General features: G+C 44.9%; 1 protein-coding gene across 2 annotated transcripts in view; it reads left to right on the top strand.

Moving 5' to 3' along the window:
- AURKAIP1 (aurora kinase A interacting protein 1) overlaps window positions 1-21005 on the top strand; it is a 154942-nt gene extending 133937 nt beyond the window's left edge. For both annotated transcript variants that reach the window (XM_044063182.1, XM_044063184.1), the window contains exon 4: window positions 20802-21005. In XM_044063182.1, coding sequence (XP_043919117.1) covers window positions 20802-20918 — 117 coding nt within the window. In that variant the 3' untranslated portion in view covers window positions 20919-21005. The remainder of the gene's footprint in view (window positions 1-20801) is intronic.
- The last annotated feature ends 393 nt before the right edge of the window (window positions 21006-21398 follow it).

The following is a 21398-nucleotide window of genomic DNA, read 5'->3' on the forward strand; positions in this document are numbered from 1 at the left end:
TCGTCGGATACTCTGACTCCAGTTTTGAGTAAAAGACGCAAAGATAAGGACCGACATACGAGGTCCGTGACTTCTACCGACACTACGCTAAAGCTGACTACAGGTGCTCCGGTTCTCAGCGAGGCGCCTACGCAGCCCCTGACTACCGATGACACTTCCTTAGCGGTGTCTTCTGTGCCCGAGGTCGCAGGCTCCTCGGCCCACACCCCGATTACAGATACCGACGCCACTCTTGGCGGGGAAACTCAGAGTTTAGACAGGCCTGCACCTCTCAAGGTGTCTTCAGGCCTTCTTCTTTTTCCATTAAGGCTTTCACTAAATCTAAAGCAGCCATGCATACTAAAAGACAAGCTCCACAGGGCCCCATGCCTAAAAAACAGATGCTCAAAATGGCTGAGGATTTGATTACTCTTATCAGGGGTCTCAACCCCCCTCGGGCAAAAGGCCCAGAGTGGGGGAAGAATACCCTTCCTCGGACCAGGCCTCCATTACTTCAGAACATTCTGAAGACCAGGAACATTCATACTCCCCTTTTGAAGATTCTGATGCAGAGGAGTCCATGCCCTCTGTCTCCCCCCCTGAGGACTATTCTTTTGGGGAAACCTTGCATACCTTGAGGGAACACTTCCACTGGGAAGGCCAAGATTACTCAGACTCCAAGAAAAGGATCAGGGATTTCCTCTTGCTCCCTCAGCACAGGCCTCTGGCTATCCCTCCTGTCTTAGACATACTAGATGATGTGTATTCAGAGGCCAGCCTTAACCCAGATTCTTTACCTCCAACTCCAGTCAAGCCTGACTGGTATTACCGGGTTCCTGATTCACACCAATTCCTATACAAAAGCCATGCGGCTGAAACTATTTCACAGGGTCCCAAGGGAATTAAGGCCTCCACTGCCAAAAATCCATTACCTTCAGAGAGAGATTCCAGAGCTTTAGAAAGGTGGAGGAAAAAGGTATACACCTCGGCCACTTTAACCATGAGGGCATTAAACTGTCAGTTCCATATGTTAAAGTGCCAACAGTTATTGTTATCTCAGTTGAAAAGCAAAATGTCACAACCTGAACAACCAGACTTGAAGGAGTTGCAGGATTTGTTGCATAGTGCAGAACAAGTGGGTAAACATACCTTGCAATGTGGTTTTGATGCTTTAGAGGCCTCATGTAGAGCTGCTATTACAGGATCAGTTATACGTAGACATGCTTGGCTCAAAGAGCAAACCTTACCAGATCATGTCAAAGCTAAATTACTAGATGCACCTCTTCAAAAAGATGTATTGTTTGGTGTTAAAGCTGAGGAGGTATTAAAGAAAATGGAGGAAAAGGCAAAATCAATGCAAACAGTGAAAGATTTCCTACAGGTACAACCTCCACGTTTCAGTAGAAATTGGCCTTCAAACAATTGGTCCTTTCCAGCCACGGACAGACCTCAAAGAGGTAGATACAGGCGCCCGAGGGGTAGAGGGCAATCTCAAGGATCATTTAGAGGCAGACAATGGCAAGCACCTACACCAAGAGATGGAGAGGATAGATTACAGCCATTCAGAAAGCAGAACCAATGACTTTCCCCTTTGCATGCCAAGCAAAGCTGTAATGGCAGCACCTTTAGGCGGAAAACTGGCATTATTTTCGAAAAATTGGCATATTGTCACAAAAGACAAATGGATCCTGGACATTATAGACAGAGGCTACAGATTCCACTTTCACACCCTTCCAAAAATGAGAGGCAATGCCAAACCGGCCACAAAATGAAAGGGCAGAGGCACAAAAACAAATTTCAGCACTCATGGACATGAAAGCTATTCAAGAGGTACCTGCACAAGAACAGGGTCAAGGTTTTTATTCCAGACTATTCCTGGTACCAAGGAAGGACAAAGATTGGAGAACTATTTTGGACCTATCCATCCTAAACACATATTTACTGCACTAAAATTCAAGATGCTCACATTACAGCAGCTTCTTCCCATGCTGGGCAAGGAGTCTTGGCTGGTAACATTGGACCTCAAGAAGGCATACCTGCATGTCCCTTTCAGACAAGATTGCAGAAGATACCTCAGATTTCTTGCAGGTTCAATCCATTATCAATTCTCTGCATTGCCCTTTGGCTTATCTACTGCGCCCAGAGTGTTCACGAAATGCCTGGCATCAGTAATTGCCTTCTGCAGACTTCAAGGGATACAAGTATACCCATATTTGGATGACTGCCTGATCCAAGCGGACAGCAAACGCATACTTCTGAAACACCTGGCGTTTCTAATAAAGTTGTTGAACTCTCTGAGATACACAGTCAACAAAAAGAAATCAAGACTAATACCCTCTCAGACAATAATTTTCCTGGGTGCCAGCTTGAATACAAACACCCAGATGGTCTACCTCACGCCAGAGAAACAAGGGCAACTAACTCAATACTTCAGAAAACTGGCAACCTTCACCAGGCTGACTGCAAGGAAAATCCTGCAGGCACTGGGATTCATGGCATCTTGCATCATGCTAATCCCATGTACAAAGCTGCATATGAGGAAACTTCAATGGTACCTAAAAAACTTATGGTCTCAACACAGCCACAGTTTGGAAACAATTATACCACTGATTCCATGCCTCCAAAAGGAATTTCTGTGGTGGGCTCAAGCATGCCAAAGAAACATAGGTCTCCCATTCTGCTTGCCTCAAGCAAATCATCACAACAGACGCCTCGGACTACGCCTGGGGGCGCACATGACAGATCAGTGCATTCAGGGCAAATGGTCCCAAAAAGAAAAGCACCTACACATCAATCAAAAGGAAATGCTAGCAGTAAAAAATGCTATGATGGCTTTCAAAGACCTACTGCATCCAGGCCAGCTATTGATAAGGACAGACAACACCACAGTGATGTGGTACATAAACAAACAGGGAGGAACCCATTCATATCCCCTGTGCAGGCTAGCCATGTCTCTTTGGAACATGGCTCTGGAATTACAAATCCAACTTCAAGCACAATTCCTGCCAGGCAAGGAAAACACGCTGGCAGACAACCTAAGCAGAAATATGACAGATCCACACAAATGGAAGTTGCATCCTCAAGTTTTTACAAAGATAATTCAAGCATGGGGAAGGCCAGACATAGATCTCTTTGCTACCCACAGAAATTACCAATTGACAAAATTCTGCTCAAGGACCTATCATCCACAGGCCTGGAAAGTGGACGCACTCTCTTTCAGTTGGACAACAATGACAGTTTATGCCTTTCCACCTCTTCCTCTGCTGCCCAAAGTTCTATTAAAAGCCAGAGCAGGCAGACCAAAGATGATTCTCATTGCTCCAGACTGGCCAAGACAACACTGGTACCCACTCCTGAGGAGCCTGACGCATTCCCCTCCATGGATCCTGCCTCTAATGCCTCTTCTGTTGACTCAGCACAACTTCAAAACTCTTCACAGTCAGCTGAAAACACTCAAACTAGCCGCATGGAGGATTCCTTAAATTCACAACAGACCCTACTCTCCAAGGAGGTGCAGGATGTCATTTTGGAGGCCAGAAGGCCTTCTACTAGAAAAGCCTACTCCACAAAATGGAAACGGTTTTGTGCCTGGAATCAGAAAAACGGTCAGAATCCTGGAATACTGAATTTACCTCAAATATTACAGTACCTAGCTGAGATGCTAAGCAGTGGACTTTCATTCTCCTCCATCAAAATCCATGCCTCAGCCATTTCTGCTCAATACAACACTGATCCTCCTTTATTCCCTCACCCTCTCTTAAGACAGTTCCTCAGAGGGGCTAAGAATATAAAACCCCCAAGGAAGCAACCAGTACCTGCTTGGGACCTCAATTTCATTCTAGAAAAACTGACCCTGCCTCCATTTGAGCCAGCTGCTTCAGCAGAACTGCAATATTTGTCATAGAAAACAGCCTTCCTTCTGGCTATCACCTCAGCACGCAGGGTTTCGGAACTACAAGCCCTCATGGCTTTGCAGCCTTTCATCATTTTCCATCAGGACAGAGTTTCCTTACGAACCAACCCTTTCTTTATGCCAAAGGTAGTATCCAGGGTAGCCTTGAATCAGGCTATCCACTTACCTACCTTTTACCCTAATCCACAAAACAAAGGGGAGAGACTACTACATTCCTTGGACATTCACAGACAGCTTCATTATTATTTGGACAGAACAAAGCCATTCAGAAAATCAGAGCAACTCTTTGTGTCCTATGCTACAGGTGCTCAAGGGAAGGCCATTTCCAAACAGACAATCTCAAAATGGATAGCCCACTGCATACGCTTTTGTTATTCTTTTCATGGTAAAACTGTACCTACAGGCATCAGATCTCACTCCACAAGGGCCACAGCTACCTCTGCAGCTTTCCTCAGGGGGGTTCCTACCAAAGATATTTTGGAAGCAGCCACTTGGAGTTCTGTACATACTTTCTCCAAGCACTATCACCTACCATTATACTCCAAATCTAGAGCGGGCTTTATCACTGCAGTCTTGCAGGGCATACTTGCTCCTCCTAGTTCCACTTAGTGCCTACCACCCCTTTTTTAGCTTTGGGATTCTACCTATCTGTTATGACTGCAGCTGTATGCACGATGAACATAGTACAGTTTTGTACCTACCATAAATGTAGATGTTCGAGTGCTAATACAGCTGCAGTCCAGGTTTCCCTCCCTCCTTCCCCTCTTGGGACAGGCCTTATGGCTAACACCTCCTCATACAACCTGATTGGGGTATTCTTTTATGGTGTATTTGCTTGCAACTACTGTTTTTTGATTATATTGCATTGCATTATTACATAAAATTTATGTTTTGCCTTCCTTCTGGGGGCACCTGACATCTGGGGCAAGAAAGACTGAAGAAAATGACGTCGGCTGGTTCTTTTATACCCCTGCCGCACTGACGTCAGGGAAGAAGCGACGACATCCGACGCCGGACCTAGACTTTGGAATTCGGCCGACCGAGGACCCGCCTGATGGCAGGATAACCCATCTGTTATGACTGCAGCTGTATTAGCACTCTGGTAGGTACAAAACTGTACTTTTCTTCTGATTACCAGGATTTGCCCTTATCTACCTATGAGGATTCTGATGCAGAGGACTCCATTCCCTCTGCTTCCCCTCCAGAAGATTTCTCCTTTGGTGAAACCTTGCACACTCTTAGGGAACATTTCCACTGGGAAAGCCAGGTTTACTCTGACTCCAAAAAGAGGCTTAGGGAATTCTTACTCCTTCCTCAACACAGGCCTTTAGCTATCCCTCCTGTCCTGAACATTGTAGATGATTCCTTCTTGGAATCTAACCTGGCCCCAGACACTTTACCTCCAGCTCCCAGGAAACCTGACAGGTGAGAGTCAGGTACTCCGTAATACAAGTTCCTCTTCAAGAATCCTACTGCTCACCCAGAGACCATTTCCCAAGGAACTAAAGGCATTAAGGCTACTACTGCCAAAAACCCTTCCCCCTCTGATAATAGAGATTCCAGGGCCTTGGACAGATGGGATAAGAAGGTATACACTTCTGCTACTTTGGCCGTTAGGGCCTTAAACTGCCAGTTTCATATGTTAGTGTCAGCAGCATATTATGGGACTACTTAAACAGAAAATGATGTTGATTCCTGACTGTGCTGAAAATAAAGAATTACAGGATTGAATGCATTCTGATGAACAAGTTGATAAACATACTTTGCAATGTGGTTTTGACTCTTTAGAAGCATCTTGCAGGGCTGCTGTCACTGGATCTCTTCTTAGAAGGCATGCTTGGCTTAAGGAGCAATCTTCGCCAGATCATGTTAAAGCTAAATTACGTAATGCTCTCTTAAACCAAGACCGCCTGTTTGGCAACAAAGCAGAAGAAGTCCTTAAAAAGATGGAGGAATAAGCTAAATCTATGCAAACTGTTAAAGATTTCCTGCAAGTACAACCTCCCAGATTTAGTGGGCATTGGCCTTCTAAGAATTGGTCCTTTCCTGTCTCTTCCAGGCCTTCAGTCCAAACCCAGGAACAGCAGACCACTTAGGCTACAGTCTCAAGGTACTCACAGGCCTAAGCAGTGGGGGGCTCCCACTTCCAAAGCTGGAAGTAGTAAGACATCCCCCCAGGGAAAATTGTCACAATGACTTAACCTTAAACCTTCCAAGCCCTGCTCAACTGCCTTCTCCCATAAGGGGAAAGATCGCTCGGCATACAAAAATCTGGGAACTCAATAACCAGGCCAAATGGGTTTTAAAAATAGTTTTCCAAGGATACAGATTCCACTTCCACACCTTACCAACCCCAAACGGTTGGCCAGACCAACTCCCAAATCAGTGGGCAGAGGCTCAACAGCAGGTTCTTTCTCTTCTAAGTATCAGGGCTATTCAGCTTGTCCCAGAAGAAGAAAGGGGACAAGGTTTTTACTCAAGACTTTTCCTGGTACCCAGAAAAGGCAGCTCATGGCGTCCTATCCTGGTCCTCTCTATTCTAAACACCTTTTTGTTAATCCCAAAATTCAAAATGCTAACACTTCAACAGCTGCTTCCTATGCTCGACAAAGATGCCTGGTTGGCAACCTTAGACTTAACGAAGCTTACCTTCACATTTCAATAAGGGAATCTTGCAGGAAATACCTACGCTTCCGAGCAGGCTCCATGCACTATCCGTTCTCTGCACTTCCCTTTGGCTTATCTACTGCGCCCAAGGTATTCACAGTGCGCCTAGCTCCAGTCATTGCATTTTGCAGGCAAAGAAATATTCAAATATATCCATACCTGGACGATTGTCTAATTCAGGCAGAAAGCTAGGACATACTACTAAAACATCTGGCATTTGTAAAGAAACTTCTAACCTCACTGGGGTACACTATAAACGAAAAGAAATCTCATCTAGTACCCTGCCAACAAATTGTATTTCTGGGAGCAAGCCTGAATGCAACTTCCCAGATGGCGTGAGGCCAGAGAAACAAGTTTATTTGACAGCCTACTTCAAACTACTGGTCACAAAGACCCAGCTATCTGCAAGGAAAATCCTGCAAGCCCTGGGGTTCATGGCCTCATGCATTTTACTAATTCCATATGCAAGACTGCATATGAGGAAACTACAATGGTATCTAAAAAGCCTATGGTGTCAACATTCTCAAGACCTGGAATCAATGATTCCTATCATTCCTTGCATAAAGACAGAGTTCATTTGGTGGACAGAGGCCTGCTACCACAACAAGGGCTCCCATTCACTCTACCCCCTGCCACCCAAACCCTAACAACAGATGCATCAGACTGTGCATGGGGGACTCGCTTGGCGGGCAGTGCATTCAGGGCAAATGAAACCCAAAGCAGATGCACCTGCATATCAATCAAAAAGAAATGTTAGCTGTACAGAATTCTCTGATAGCCTTCAAGGACCACATTCTTCCAGGACAATTATTGGTAAAGACAGACAACACCACCACTGTTATGTGTTACATAAACAAGCAGGGGGGAACCCACTAGTACCCTCTCTGCAGATTAGCATGGCTCTGTGGAACACAGCCTTGAGCTACCAAGTGCACCTACAAGCTCCATTACTGCCAGCAAGCTAACTTCACTGGCAGACTTCCTAAGCAGAAATCTTATGGACCCACACAAGTGGAAACTGGAACCAAGGATATTCAACTTTTTGAGAAACAAATGGGGGAATCCAGAGATAGACCTGTTTGCCTCCCCCCAGAACTACCAATTGGACAAATTTTGCACAAGGACTTCCCACAGTCAAGCTTGGAAAGTGGATGCCCTGTCTTTCACCTGGGAAAGCCTTTCAGTTTATGCCTTTCTCCTCTGCCTCTCGAAAGTTCTGCTAAAGATCAAACAGGACAAACCAAGGAAGATACTAATTGCAGCAGAGTGGCCACGCCAACACTGGTACCCCCTCTTGCGCAGTATGTCACTTGCCTCAGACCCCTTCCCTGCTGTCCCAGCAGGAGGGCCAGATTCTGCACTCTCAGCTTCAAACCCTGAACCTTGCAGCCTGGCTAATTCCTTGAGCCCTCTAGTAGTATCCCTCAGTAAGCAGGTGCTAGGTGTCATTCTAGAGGCAATGAGGCCTAGTATTAGAAAATCCTATGCTGAAAAGTGGAAAAGATACTATTCCTAGAGCCAGACTTGGGATGAGCACAACGGTGCCCAGCTTACCGTATATTTTTCAGTACTTAACAGAGATGCTCCACAAGGGCCTTTCCTTCTCATCAGTTAAAATTCATGCCTCTGCCATTTCAGCACAATGTAATACTGAGCCACCCCTCTTCTCTCAACCCCTGCCAAAGCAATTCCTCAGAGGGGCCAAAAATTTAAGACCACCCAGTAGAGCCCCTACTCCAGCCTGGGACCTTAACTTTGTATTGGAAAAGCTCACTGTACCTCCTTTTGAGCCAGCTGCAACTGCAGAGTTGAAATTCCTTTCTTGGAAAACACCCTTCCTTCCAGCCATCAATTCAGCAAGAGGAGTGTCTGAATTACAGGCCCTTATGGCAGTGGAGCCCTTCATCATCTTCCATGCAGACAGGGTGTCCCTCAGGGCCAATCCTTCCTTTATGCCCAAGGTGGTGTCTAGTGTGACCCTTAATCAGTCCATTCGTTTGCCTACTTTTTTCCCCTAATCCATAGAACAAAGGAGAACGAATACTGCACTCTTTGGGCGTGCACAGACAACTTAGATTTTATTTGGACAGGGCTAAGCCTCTCAGAAAATCTGAACAGCTGCTAGTTGACTTTGCTACAGGGGCAGAGGGGAAGGCCTTTTCAAAGCAAACCATTTCTAAGTGGATAACCTATTGCATTCATTTCTGCTATAAGCACCATGGAAAACCTACCCCACTGGGGATAAGCTCACATTCCACCAGAGCTGCAGCTACATTTACAGCCTTTCTCAAAGGTGTCCCTACCAGGGACACCCTAGAAGCTGCTACCTGGAGCTCTGTGCATACCTTCACCAAGCATTACCACATGCCTATTTTTTCTAAATCCAGAGCTGGTTTTGCGACTGCAGTCTTGCAGGGCTTAATAGCTGGTCCTAATGCTCTCTAACTTCCTCCTCCCTTTTTTAGCTGTGGGAATCAACCCAAATGTAATGACTGCAACAGTGAAACACGAAGAACATAGTACAGTTGTGTACACTTACCGTAAATGTAGATGTTCAAGTGTATTCACTGTTGCAGTCCTGGTTACCCTCCCTCCAGCCTCCTGACTTCTCTTGGCTACATCTTTCTTCTTGTTTAGTGTATTACAGCTTTCTGGTGTATTTGCTTTTTGTTGGAGGTGTAACCTAACATATAATTGCTTCCCATTATGGGGGCACCTGACATCTGGGGCAAGAAAAACTGATGTAATGGCGTCGGCTGCATGTTTTATACCCCTGACAACCTGAAGTCATGGAAGGGACAGCATCCGACACAGGGATCCAAAGACATTGATATTCAGGCCGACTGAGGGCTACCTGCAGGCAGATAACCCAAATGTAATGACTGCAACAGTGAATACACTCGAACATCTACATTTATGGTAAGTGTACACAACTGTACTTTTGCTCTTTACGTATCGACGTATTTGTGTTCGTGGTTTCCGTCTTTCGTGATTTTGATATAGACCCGTTTATTTCTGCATCTTCATGGTTCCATGTAGTGACTAGTGTCTCAGTGAAGGGTGTGTGTGTGTGTGTGTGTGTGTGTGTGTGTGTGTGTGTGTGTGTGTGTGTGTGTGTGTGTGTGTGTGTGTGTGTTTATGTGTGAATGTAGTAATTGTAAAAAAAAAAAAAAAAAAAAAGTCTTTTATACTTTTATGTTCGTGTATTTTTCAAATACTGCCATATTTGTTGACTGCTGCTGCTGTTTTTCTCATTTGGATTTTTTCTTGCTTTATCAGCGGTCACAACCATTTCCTCTTGAGACTGGTTATTCTGGTGATGTTCATCGTGTTACCCTGCTGCAGTCATCACACTTGGGTTATCCTGCCATCAGGCGGTCCCGCAGTCGGCCCGAGTTCCAAAGTCTTGGTCCGGCCAGTTGCTGTCGCTTCTTCCCTGACGCCAGTGCCAGGGTATATAAGATGCATCCGATGCCATTTTCTTTAGTCTTTCTTGCCGCGCGGTGCCCGAAGCAGAAGCAGTTCGCAAGTGCCGGTCGGCAGACTCCTGAGATTTTCAAATCGAATTTCAGGCCAAAGTCTTCATAAAGCTAAGTACCCCATTGGGGAACCTTTTGTGGAACACAGCCTTGAGCTACCAAGTGCACCTACAAGCTCCATTACTGCCAGGCAAGCTAACTTCACTGGCAGACTTCCTAAGCAGAAATCTTATGGACCCACACAAGTGGAAACTGGAACCAAGGATATTCAACTTTTTGAGAAACAAATGAGGGAATCCAGAGATAGACCTGTTTGCCTCCCCCCAGAACTACCAATTGGACAAATTTTGCACAAGGACTTCCCACAGTCAAGCTTGGAAAGTGGATGCCCTGTCCTTCACCTGGGAAAGCCTTTCAGTTTATGCCTTTCTCCTCTGCCTCTCGAAAGTTCTGCTAAAGATCAAACAGGACAAACCAAGGAAGATACTAATTGCACCAGACTGGCCACGCCAACACTGGTACCCCCTCTTGCGCAGTATGTCACTGCTGGAACCATGGCATTTGCCTCAGACCCCTTCCCTGCTGTCCCAGCAGGAGGGCCAGATTCTGCACTCTCAGCTTCAAACCCTGAACCTTGCAGCCTGGCTAATTCCTTGAGCTCTTCAGTAGTATCCCTCAGTAAGCAGGTGCTAGGTGTCATTCTAGAGGCAATGAGGCCTAGTATTAGAAAATCCTATTCTGAAAAGTGGAAAAGATACTATTCCTAGAGCCAGACTTGGGATGAGCACAACGGTGCCCAGCTTACCGTATATTTTTCAGTACTTAACAGAGATGCTCCACAAGGGCCTTTCCTTCACATCAATTAAAATTCATGCCTCTGCCATTTCAGCACAATGTAATACTGAGCCACCCCTCTTCTCTCAACCCCTGCCAAAGCAATTCCTCAGAGGGGCCAAAAAATTAAGACCACCCAGTAGAGCCCCTACTCCAGCCTGGGACCTTGACTTTGTATTGGAAAAGCTCACTGTACCTCCTTTTGAGCCAGCTGCAACTGCAGAGTTGAAATTCCTTTCTTGGAAAACACCCTTCCTTCCAGCCATCACTTCAGCAAGAGGAGTGTCTGAATTACAGGCCCTTATGGCAGTGGAGCCCTTCATCATCTTCCATGCAGACAGGGTGTCCCTCAGGGCCAATCCTTCCTTTATGCCCAAGGTGGTGTCTAGTGTGACCCTTAATCAGTCCATTCGTTTGCCTACTTTTTTCCCCTAATCCATAGAACAAAGGAGAACGAATACTGCACTCTTTGGGCGTGCACAGACAACTTAGATTTTATTTGGACAGGGCTAAGCCTCTCAGAAAATCTGAACAGCTGCTAGTTGACTTTGCTGCAGGGGCAGAGGGGAAGGCCTTTTCAAAGCAAACCATTTCTAAGTGGATAACATATTGCATTCATTTCTGCTATAAGCACCATGGAAAACCTACCCCACTGGGGATAAGCTCACATTCCACCAGAGCTGCAGCTACATTTACAGCCTTTCTCAAAGGTGTCCCTACCAGGGACACCCTAGAAGCTGCTACCTGGAGCTCTGTGCATACCTTCACCAAGCATTACCACATGCCTATTTTTTCTAAATCCAGAGCTGGTTTTGCGACTGCAGTCTTGCAGGGCTTAATAGCTGGTCCTAATGCTCTCTAACTTCCTCCTCCCTTTTTTAGCTGTGGGAATCAACCCAAATGTAATGACTGCAACAGTGAAACACGAAGAACATAGTACAGTTGTGTACACTTACCGTAAATGTAGATGTTCAAGTGTATTCACTGTTGCAGTCCTGGTTACCCTCCCTCCAGCCTCCTGACTTCTCTTGGCTACATCTTTCTTCTTGTTTAGTGTATTACAGCTTTCTGGTGTATTTGCTTTTTGTTGGAGGTGTAACCTAACATATAATTGCTTCCCATTATGGGGGCACCTGACATCTGGGGCAAGAAAAACTGATGTAATGGCGTCGGCTGCATGTTTTATACCCCTGACAACCTGAAGTCATGGAAGGGACAGCATCCGACACAGGGATCCAAAGACATTGATATTCAGGCCGACTGAGGGCTACCTGCAGGCAGATAACCCAAATGTAATGACTGCAACAGTGAATACACTCGAACATCTACATTTATGGTAAGTGTACACAACTGTACTTTTGCTCTTTACGTATCGACGTATTTGTATTCGTGGTTTCCGTCTTTCGTGATTTTGATATAGACCCGTTTATTTCTGCATCTTCATGGTTCCATGTAGTGACTAGTGTCTCAGTGAAGGGTGTGTGTGTGTGTGTGTGTGTGTGTGTGTGTGTGTGTGTGTGTGTGTGTGTGTGTGTGTTTATGTGTGAATGTAGTAATTGTAAAAAAAAAAAAAAAGTCTTTTATACTTTTATGTTCGTGTATTTTTCAAATACTGCCATATTTGTTGACTGCTGCTGCTGTTTTTCTCATTTGGATTTTTTCTTGCTTTATCAGCGGTCACAACCATTTCCTCTTGAGACTGGTTATTCTGGTGATGTTCATCGTGTTACCCTGCTGCAGTCATCACACTTGGGTTATCCTGCCGTCAGGCGGTCCCGCAGTCGGCCCGAGTTCCAAAGTCTTGGTCCGGCGTCAGTTGCTGTCGCTTCTTCCCTGACGTCAGTGCGCCAGGGGTATATAAGATGCATCCGATGCCATTTTCTTTAGTCTTTCTTGCCGCGCGGTGCCCGAAGCAGAAGCAGTTCGCAAGTGCCGGTCGGCAGACTCCTGAGATTTTCAAATCGAATTTCAGGCCAAAGTCTTCATAAAGCTAAGTACCCCGTTGGGGAACCTTTTCTTGCCTCAGTCCGATGTCAGAAAAAGTTAACTAATTATATTTCTTGTGGGAAGCAAATACCTCATCAGGACTTTCATTCTTATTGTATTCCTTGCCTAGGCCCAGACCACGACGTCACAGGTTGTCGGTTTTGTGCTAGGTTTAATAAACAAACTAACATCGGTTTGATTTCGCCTGACATGATTTTGGTAGGAAATTTAATTATACCATGCCGTCGGAGCAACCGACGACCGGAATGCATAAAAAACGCAAAGATAAGGACAGGCAGCCAAAATCCAAACCGGACTCCGAGGCCTCTGCTAGGCCAGTCGCCGGTTCTCCGGTTTTCAGTGAGGCGCCTACGCAGCCCCTGACGACCGCTGATTTAGAAACCCAGGCGACATCCGATTCACAAGTGGAGATTGCTAGGCCTCCACAACCTTTACTTTTAGGCTCTTCCGACTCCATACCTGAAGGAGATTCCGGTGCAGTTGAAACGCCTTCAGTTGCAGAAGGTGTCTTCAGACCGACAACACTCACTATTAAATCCTATGCAAAACTGAAAACTCCTTTAAAAACAAAGAAGACTGTACAGCAGTCTCCTGTACAAGGCCCCATGCCTAAGAAACAGATGCTTAAGATGGCTGAAGACTTAATTACCCTAATCAGGGGTTCCCATCCCCCTCCTGATAAAAGGCAAAGGCAGGAGGAGGACTACGCTTCCTCTGACCAGGTTTCAATTTCCTCACACTCTTCTGAGGAACAAGAATATTCCTTTCCCCCTTATGAAGATTCGGATGCTGAAGAGTCTTTCCCTTCTGCATCTCCCCCAGAAGACTACTCTTTTTTTGGCGAAACCTTACATACTATGAGGGAACATTTCCACTGGGAAGGCCAGGATTACTCTGAGGCTAAGAAAAGACTCCGAGAGTTCGTTTTACTCCCCCAGCACAGACCACTTGCTATTCCACCTGTGTTAGACATTGTGGATGATGTTTATTCAGAATCTAGCCTTAACCCAGATTCACTACCTCCTGCACCAGCCAAACCAGACAGATACTACAGAGTCCCTGACTCACACAAATTCCTGTATAAAAGCCCTGTTGCTGACCCAGAAACCATTTCCCAGGGTCCCAAAGGGGTTAAGGCCTCTATTGCTAAAAATCCTGTGCCCTCTGAAAGGGATTCTAGAGCACTAGACAGATGGGGAAAGAAAGTATGTACCTCAGCTACTCTAGCTATGAGGGCCTTAAATTGTCAGTTCCACATGCTGAAATATCAACAATATCTGATGTCTCAATTAAAACAAAAAATGCTCGCACATACAGACCAGCCAGATTACAAGGAAATGCAAGATTTGTTGCATTCAGCTGAACAAGTGGAAAAACATACTTTGCAATGTGGATTTGATTCATTGGAAGCTTCTTGTAGAGCAGCAGTGACAGTGTCTGTCATACATAGGCATGCTTGGTTAAAGGAACAAACTTTACCTGATCATGTTAAAGCAAATTTATTGGATGCACCTTTACAGCAGGATGTTTTATTTGGTGTAAAAGCAGAAGAAGTTTTAAAGAAAACGGAGGATAAGCCAGAATCTATGCAGACGGTCAAGGATTTTTTACAGGTTCAACCCCCTCGTTTCAGCAGAAATTGGCCAACCAAAAACTGGTCCTTTCCAGCTTCTGCCAGACCACAGAGGGGCAGATACAGACGCCCAAGAGGCAGAGGTCAGCCACAAGGCTCTTACCAGCCTCGACAATGGAGTGCCACAACCCATAAAGGTGGAGAAGACAGGTCGCAAACTACCAGAAGACAAACACAATGACTTACCCCTCAGACTACCAAGCAAAACCCTCTTGGCAGCTCCCTTGGGAGGAAAACTAGCACTTTTTGCAGACAATTGGCACATCATCACAAAAGACAAATGGGTCCTAAATATTGTATCTCAAGGATACAGATTCCGCTTTCACACTTTGCCAAGGATAAAAGGAATGCCAAACCTGCCATCAAATCAATGGGCAGAGGCTCAAAAGCAAATTTCAGCTCTCATGGACATGAGAGCCATTCAACAGGTTCCTACACAGGAGCAAGGACAAGGATTTTACTCAAGACTGTTTCTAGTTCCCCGAAAGGACAAAGCCTGGAGACCCATTTTGGACCTCTCAATTCTAAACACATACCTGGAAGTACCCAAATTCAAGATGCTAACACTACAGCAACTTCTTCCCATGCTGGGAAAGAAGGCTTGGCTAGTAACGTTGGACCTCAAGGAGGCATACCTGCATGTCCCTATCAGACAAAATTGCAGAAGATACCTCCGATTTATTGCAGGTTCAACCCATTACCAATTCTCTGCACTGCACTTTGGCTTATCTACTGCACCCAGGGTCTTCACAAAATGCCAGGCACCTGTAATTGCATACTGCAGACAAAGACGGATTCAAATATATCCATACTTGGACGACTGCCTTATTCAAGCAGAAAGCAAGGACATTCTATTAAAGCATCTGGTGTTTGTTAAAAACCTACTAAGTTGCCTAGGGTACACAGTAAACGAAAAGAAGGCAAAACTAGTGCCCTCACAAGACATAATATTCCTGGGTGCCAGCTTAAATACAACGGCCCAGATGGCTTATCTCACGCCAGACAAGCAAGGACACCTGACTCTGTACTTCAGAATGATGGCAACAAAGACCCAACTCCCTGCAAGAAAAATTCTGCAGGCCTTGGGATTCATGGCATCTTGCATACTACTAATACCATTTGTAAAACTGCATATGAGGAAATTACAATGGTATCTGAAAAGCATATGGACTCAACACAGCCATAGCTTGGAAACAATAATACCACTCATTCCCTGCCTTCAACAGGAGTTTCTCTGGTGGGCTTGGGCATGTCACCTCAACAAGGGTCAGCCTTTTACCTTACCCACAGCCAGGTAAACTATAACAACAGATGCATCGGCTTATGCCTGGGGAGCACACATGGCAGGACAGTGTATTCAGGGCAAATGATCTGCAAACCAAAGGCATCTACATATCAATCAAAAAGAGATGCTAGCTGTACAAAATGCCCTAACATCTTTCAAGGACCTCCTACATCCAGGACAACTCCTAATAAAGATGGACAACACCACAGTGATGTGGTACATAAACAAGCAAGGGGGCACACACTCCTACCCCCTATGCATACAAGCAATGACCTTGTGTAACACAGCACTGACCTACCAAGTTCAACTACAAGCACAATTCCTGCCAGGAAAGAAAAAAACACTGGCAGCCGATCTAAGCAGAAACATCACAGATCCTCACGAGTAGAAACTAGATCCACAAGTATTCGCAATGATAACTCAAAAATGGGGGAGTCCAGACATAGATCTTTTTGCTTCCCCCAAAAACTACCAGCTATGGAAATTCTGCACAAGGACATACCACACACTAGCTTGGAAAGTGGACGCCCTCTCATTCAGTTGGAAAACATTGACAGTGTATGCCTTTCCTCCACTGCCTCTTCTGGCAAAGGTACTGCTGAAAGCCAGAGTAGAGAGGCCACAAATGATACTCATTGCTCCAGACTGGCCATGCCAACACTGGTATCCAATACTAAGGAACATGGCTCAAGGCCCACCATGGATTTTACCTATAATTCCTCACCTGCTCACTCGGCAAAACAATCGGATTCTACACAGCCAGCTCAAGACTTGAAATCTGGCTGCATAGCAAATTGCCTAAACAACCAGTCAACACTTCTCTCTAAAGCTGTGATGGACGTCATTCTGGAAGCCAGGAGGCCCAGCACCTGGAAAGTCTATTCAGAGAAATGGAAAAGATTCTGCGCCTGGAACCAGGCTAAAGGCCAAAATCCCCTTGTCACAAATATTCCTCAAATTCTTCAATATTTAACTGAGATGTTGCACAAAGGACTTTCCTTCTCATCTGTTAAGATCCACGCCTTAGCTATTTCAGCTCAATACAACACGGATCCTCCTATATTTTCACATCCATTACTAAGACAATTCCTCAGAGGGGCTAAGAACATAAGACCGCCCCGGAGAGCACCAACACCAACTTGGGATCTCAACATTGTTTTGGAAAAGCTTACACTTCCACCCTTTGAACCAGCTTTCACAGCTGATCTGCAGTTCCTATCATGAAAAACTGCCCTGCTGCTAGCAATAACTTCAGCACGAAGAGTCTCAGAACTACAGGCCCTAATGGCAGTGGAGCCTTTCATCATTTTTCATCAAGACAGAGTCTCTTTACGAACTAACCCTACCTTTATGCCAAAGGTAGTATCCAGTGTGGCCCTAAACCAAACCATTCATTTGCCCACCTTTTATCCAAACCCCCCAGAACAAAGGGGAAAGGCTCCTACACTCTTTGGACATTCACAGGCAATTACGTTACTACTTGGATAAAACTAAGGCTTTCAGAAAATCTGACCAGCTCTTTGTATCCTATGCTGCAGGATCTCGAGGAAAAGCTATCTCAAAACAGACCATTTCAAAATGGATAGGGCATTGTATCCGTTTCTGCTACACACACCATGGGAAATCTGTACCTGGTAACATCCGGCCCCATTCCACCAGGGCTACAGCAACATCAACAGCCTTCCTCTGAGGAGTACCAACCAAGGACATTTTGGGGGCTGCAACTTGGAGTTCAGTGCACACCTTCACCAAGCACTATCACTTACCTCTATACTCTAAAACCAGAGCTGGCTTTGCCACTGCAGTTCTGCAGGGCCTACTAGCCTCTCCAAACCCTGTTTAGTTCCGCCACCCATCCTTAGCTTTGGGATTTGACCCAAGTGTGATGACTGCAGCAATGTAACACGATGAACATAGTATGAGGGTTGGGAGGGTGGCCTAATGGTTGAGGTGTTTGCCTTATAAACACAAGGTGCAGGGTTTGAGTCTCACAAGGGTTAACTGGCTAGGCTTAAAATGGCTCACAAGGGCAGTTAGCCTAGTACTGAACCTATGAACCTACCATAAATGTAGATGTTCGAGTGTTCACACTGCTGCAATCCAGGTTTCCCTCCCTCCATCCCCTCTGAACTAGCTGGACTTATCTATACCTTTCTATCCTATACAACCTCTGTGGTGTATTTGCTTGTGACTGAAGGTAATGTTTTATTTTTATATGTATATTTTTATATAACAATATGTTTTGCCTACCTATTGGAGGCACCTGACATCTGGGGCAAGAAAAACTGAAGAAAATGGCGTCGGATGCATCTTGTATACTTCTGGCGCACTGACGTCAGGGAAGAAGCGACAGCAACCGACGCCGGACCAAGACTTTGGAACTCGGGCCGACTGCGGGACCGCCTGACGGCAAGATAACCCAAGTGTGATGACTGCAGCAGTGTGAACACTCGAACATCTACATTTATGGTAGGTAGAAAACTGTACTTTTTTTTACGTTCTGTAGTAATTGTGTTTACATTTATATTTGTGTGTGTAACATAAATGTAAAATGGGGGTAGGGGGAGAGCTGTGTTGGGTATTATCATTTTCCCAGCAAGACTCCACTCTGTCTAATCTGTGGATGTTCCTAGAGATGTGACAGCAGTGGAGAACTGGCACCCTACCCAAGTACCATGTTCAGTCATAGCCTCACCTCCGGCTTTGTAACCACTGAATGGCGCACCGTGACGGTTATCCCACTCCACAAAGGGGGAGCCATGACGGACCCCGTGAACTACCGCCCCATTAGCCTGACGAGCCTGGTCTGCAAGGCCATGGAACGTATCATCATGAAACTCATAAACAAAGACATTGGTAATCTCCAAACTCTGGACCCTACCCAGTTCGGATTTGTAAAAGGCAGATCATGTCTCCTAAACCTGATTGACTTCTTTGAAGCAGTCACCAAATCCATAGATGAGGGTAAAGTGGTTCACACAGCTTATCTAGATCTTGCCAAGGCTTTCGACACCATCCCCCACTCTGGAATTATAGATAAGCTCACTAAACTAGGTATAAATCCCTATGTCATAAGATGGGTTGCCAACTGGCTCACGGACAGAACCCACACTGTGAAAGTAGCGGACTCCAAATCCGACTTCAGACCAATGAAAAGTGGAGTACAACAGGGTACAGTCCTGGGTCCTCTCCTGTTTGGTATCTACTTCTCTGAAGTACAGGCTAACACAGAAGGTTTTTGGCTAACAAAGTTTGCAGATGACTGCAAACTAGGAGCCATAATCGAACTCCTAAAAGATGTGGACATACTACAGAAGGGCCTCAGTGAGACAGATACCTGGTGTCAAAGCCATGGCCTGAAGCTCAATGCCAAAACATGTATTGTCATCCCCCTTGGTAAAAACTCAGTACCCATGAACTACCACATAGCTGGTAGTCTACTTAATGCCGAAAATGTGATGAGACCTTGGGACACAGGTGGACAGTAGTCTCTCCTTTGATAATCACATTGCCACAGTGGTCAGGAACTCCTTCTACATGGCTCACCTCATCACAAAAGGTTTCTCATCCAGAAAAAAAGAGGTCATTGTTCCCCTCTACTCATCACTCGTTAGACCCATTATAGAGTACAGCGCCCCTTTTGGTATGTACCTCACAAGACATCTACAACAACTGGAAAGGCCACAGAAATACCTCACAAAGAGTATTACTGGCCTCAAACCGATGCCCTACGCAGACCGTCTCAAAAAAACTCCAGCTTTACTTCGTCGCACATCGCCTACTCAGAGGCGATCTCTGCCTAACATACAAAGCTATGTCAAACCCAGAGCTGTTGGACATGCTCCACTTAAAGAAATCCCAATCCCTCCGAGCTACACGCTCTAGGGACCTAAACCTTGTCAGCACAATAAACAGAACATGCTGGAGGGATAATTTCCTGTCGCAGAGACTTCCCATACTCTGGAACAGACTACCTATCTATGTCAAACAGAGCTCCTCATTAGCACTCTTCAAGAAAAATCTTGATGATTGGATGGGAAATAGGAAATTCACCCCAGGGATCACTTCTGTGGCTCTGCTCGACAGGGGCACAAGAAAATAATTTTCTTGGGTGGCGAAAGCCAGGGTACATTTTTGGCTAGGCTTTTATGTAGGCCATAGGGCCAATAGCCTAGTAGCTACCTATGAGAATATTGTCCACCACATCGTACTTTAAAACTTTTTCATTGTAAAACTGATTATACAGATTTATCGTTGGTGTCCTGTTATGCATACTAATGTTTCTTTTGCAGGTTAGAGTGAAATACTTTCAAATTTTTACCTCTGAAGTCACTACCTGTGAACATTATTGGTTATACCTGTATTATAGTGTTGGGTATTGGATTGGCTGCTTGCCTGCATCTATTGATTGTATACTCATTTTCTGGTAGGAGCCCCTTGTCTGAAGTAAAGCTCAAGTTTTGGGAGTCATGACCTTCCATGATTGTTGCAGGAGCCGTGCAGTGAATCCTTCCTGATGCCTCCTGGTTTTAATTGCTGAATCCAAATACAAAAGCAGTTTGGTGACCTGAAACTGATTAGTTATGTTCTATGAATTGCAGATTATTACATTCTGTTCAAACAGCAGAATACAGAGTTTGTTGCATTAAGAAGTTGAGAGGTATAAAAGAAATCTGGAAAAAGCCTAAAATAATGGTGGGACAAAAGCCCAAAAATAGGGACACATTTTAAATATTGCTCTTATAAACCTAGAAAGCTGGTAGAATAATGGGATTTAAGTTAGCATACATTTTCTGAAGTATATGAAGTCTGAAACTCAAATATGTCATCATGTGGTCATTACATGTGACTTCAGTCCTCCATGATTTGCCAGAAAAAACACATTTTATGACAAATAGACCAAATAAAACGTTGTACAGTTGAATGGTATGATTTGTTTGCGGAATTAACTGGTTACATTAATTCACTGATAAATATTTTTTTCTTTTTTTTTTTTTTGTCCAGAGGAAATTTGAAAAGGATCTGAAACGCATTTGGAAAAGAGCAGGCTTTAGAGAGCCTCCTGAGGGGTGGCAGGCACCTAAAATTTATTTGAAACAGCACCGTGGGAAATCAGAATGAATGCACGTGAAGATGGTGCCATTTGTTTGTTCACATGCCAGTATAAGAATTTAAATTGTAATAAATATAGTTTATTTTATGTGTGTATATTTTGTTGATTCCTGTCTTTTTATTTCAGCATTCAGTATTTTCATGAAAACACATTAATTTTTACAGACCCTATGGAAAACGTAGGGAGTGCTACATTTTTTCATGTCCTGTTTTGTCGAACTTTGTGTTGCATATCTTTTAAATGAGCACTTGGAATGTTAATGTTGCATTGTATTGGCTGTGGAATTGCTCATTGAATGGTATTGGCTGTGGAATTGCTCATTGAATGGTGTTTCTAACATCAAGCTACTTGGAATAAATGGAAAGGGCAGTTTTTTTCTGTTAATACTTTCTCATCACATTACACCCCCCCCCCCCCCCAGTCCATACTGGAGTATAAAACAACCACCACCGCTTTGAAGGCTGCATGGAAGCAATACTGCCGAAAAG

This window comes from Protopterus annectens, chromosome 2.part1 (assembly GCF_019279795.1).
Source record: "Protopterus annectens isolate FY-2018-M chromosome 2.part1, PAN1.0, whole genome shotgun sequence".
In the NCBI taxonomy this organism is placed as follows: domain Eukaryota; kingdom Metazoa; phylum Chordata; order Ceratodontiformes; family Protopteridae; genus Protopterus; species Protopterus annectens.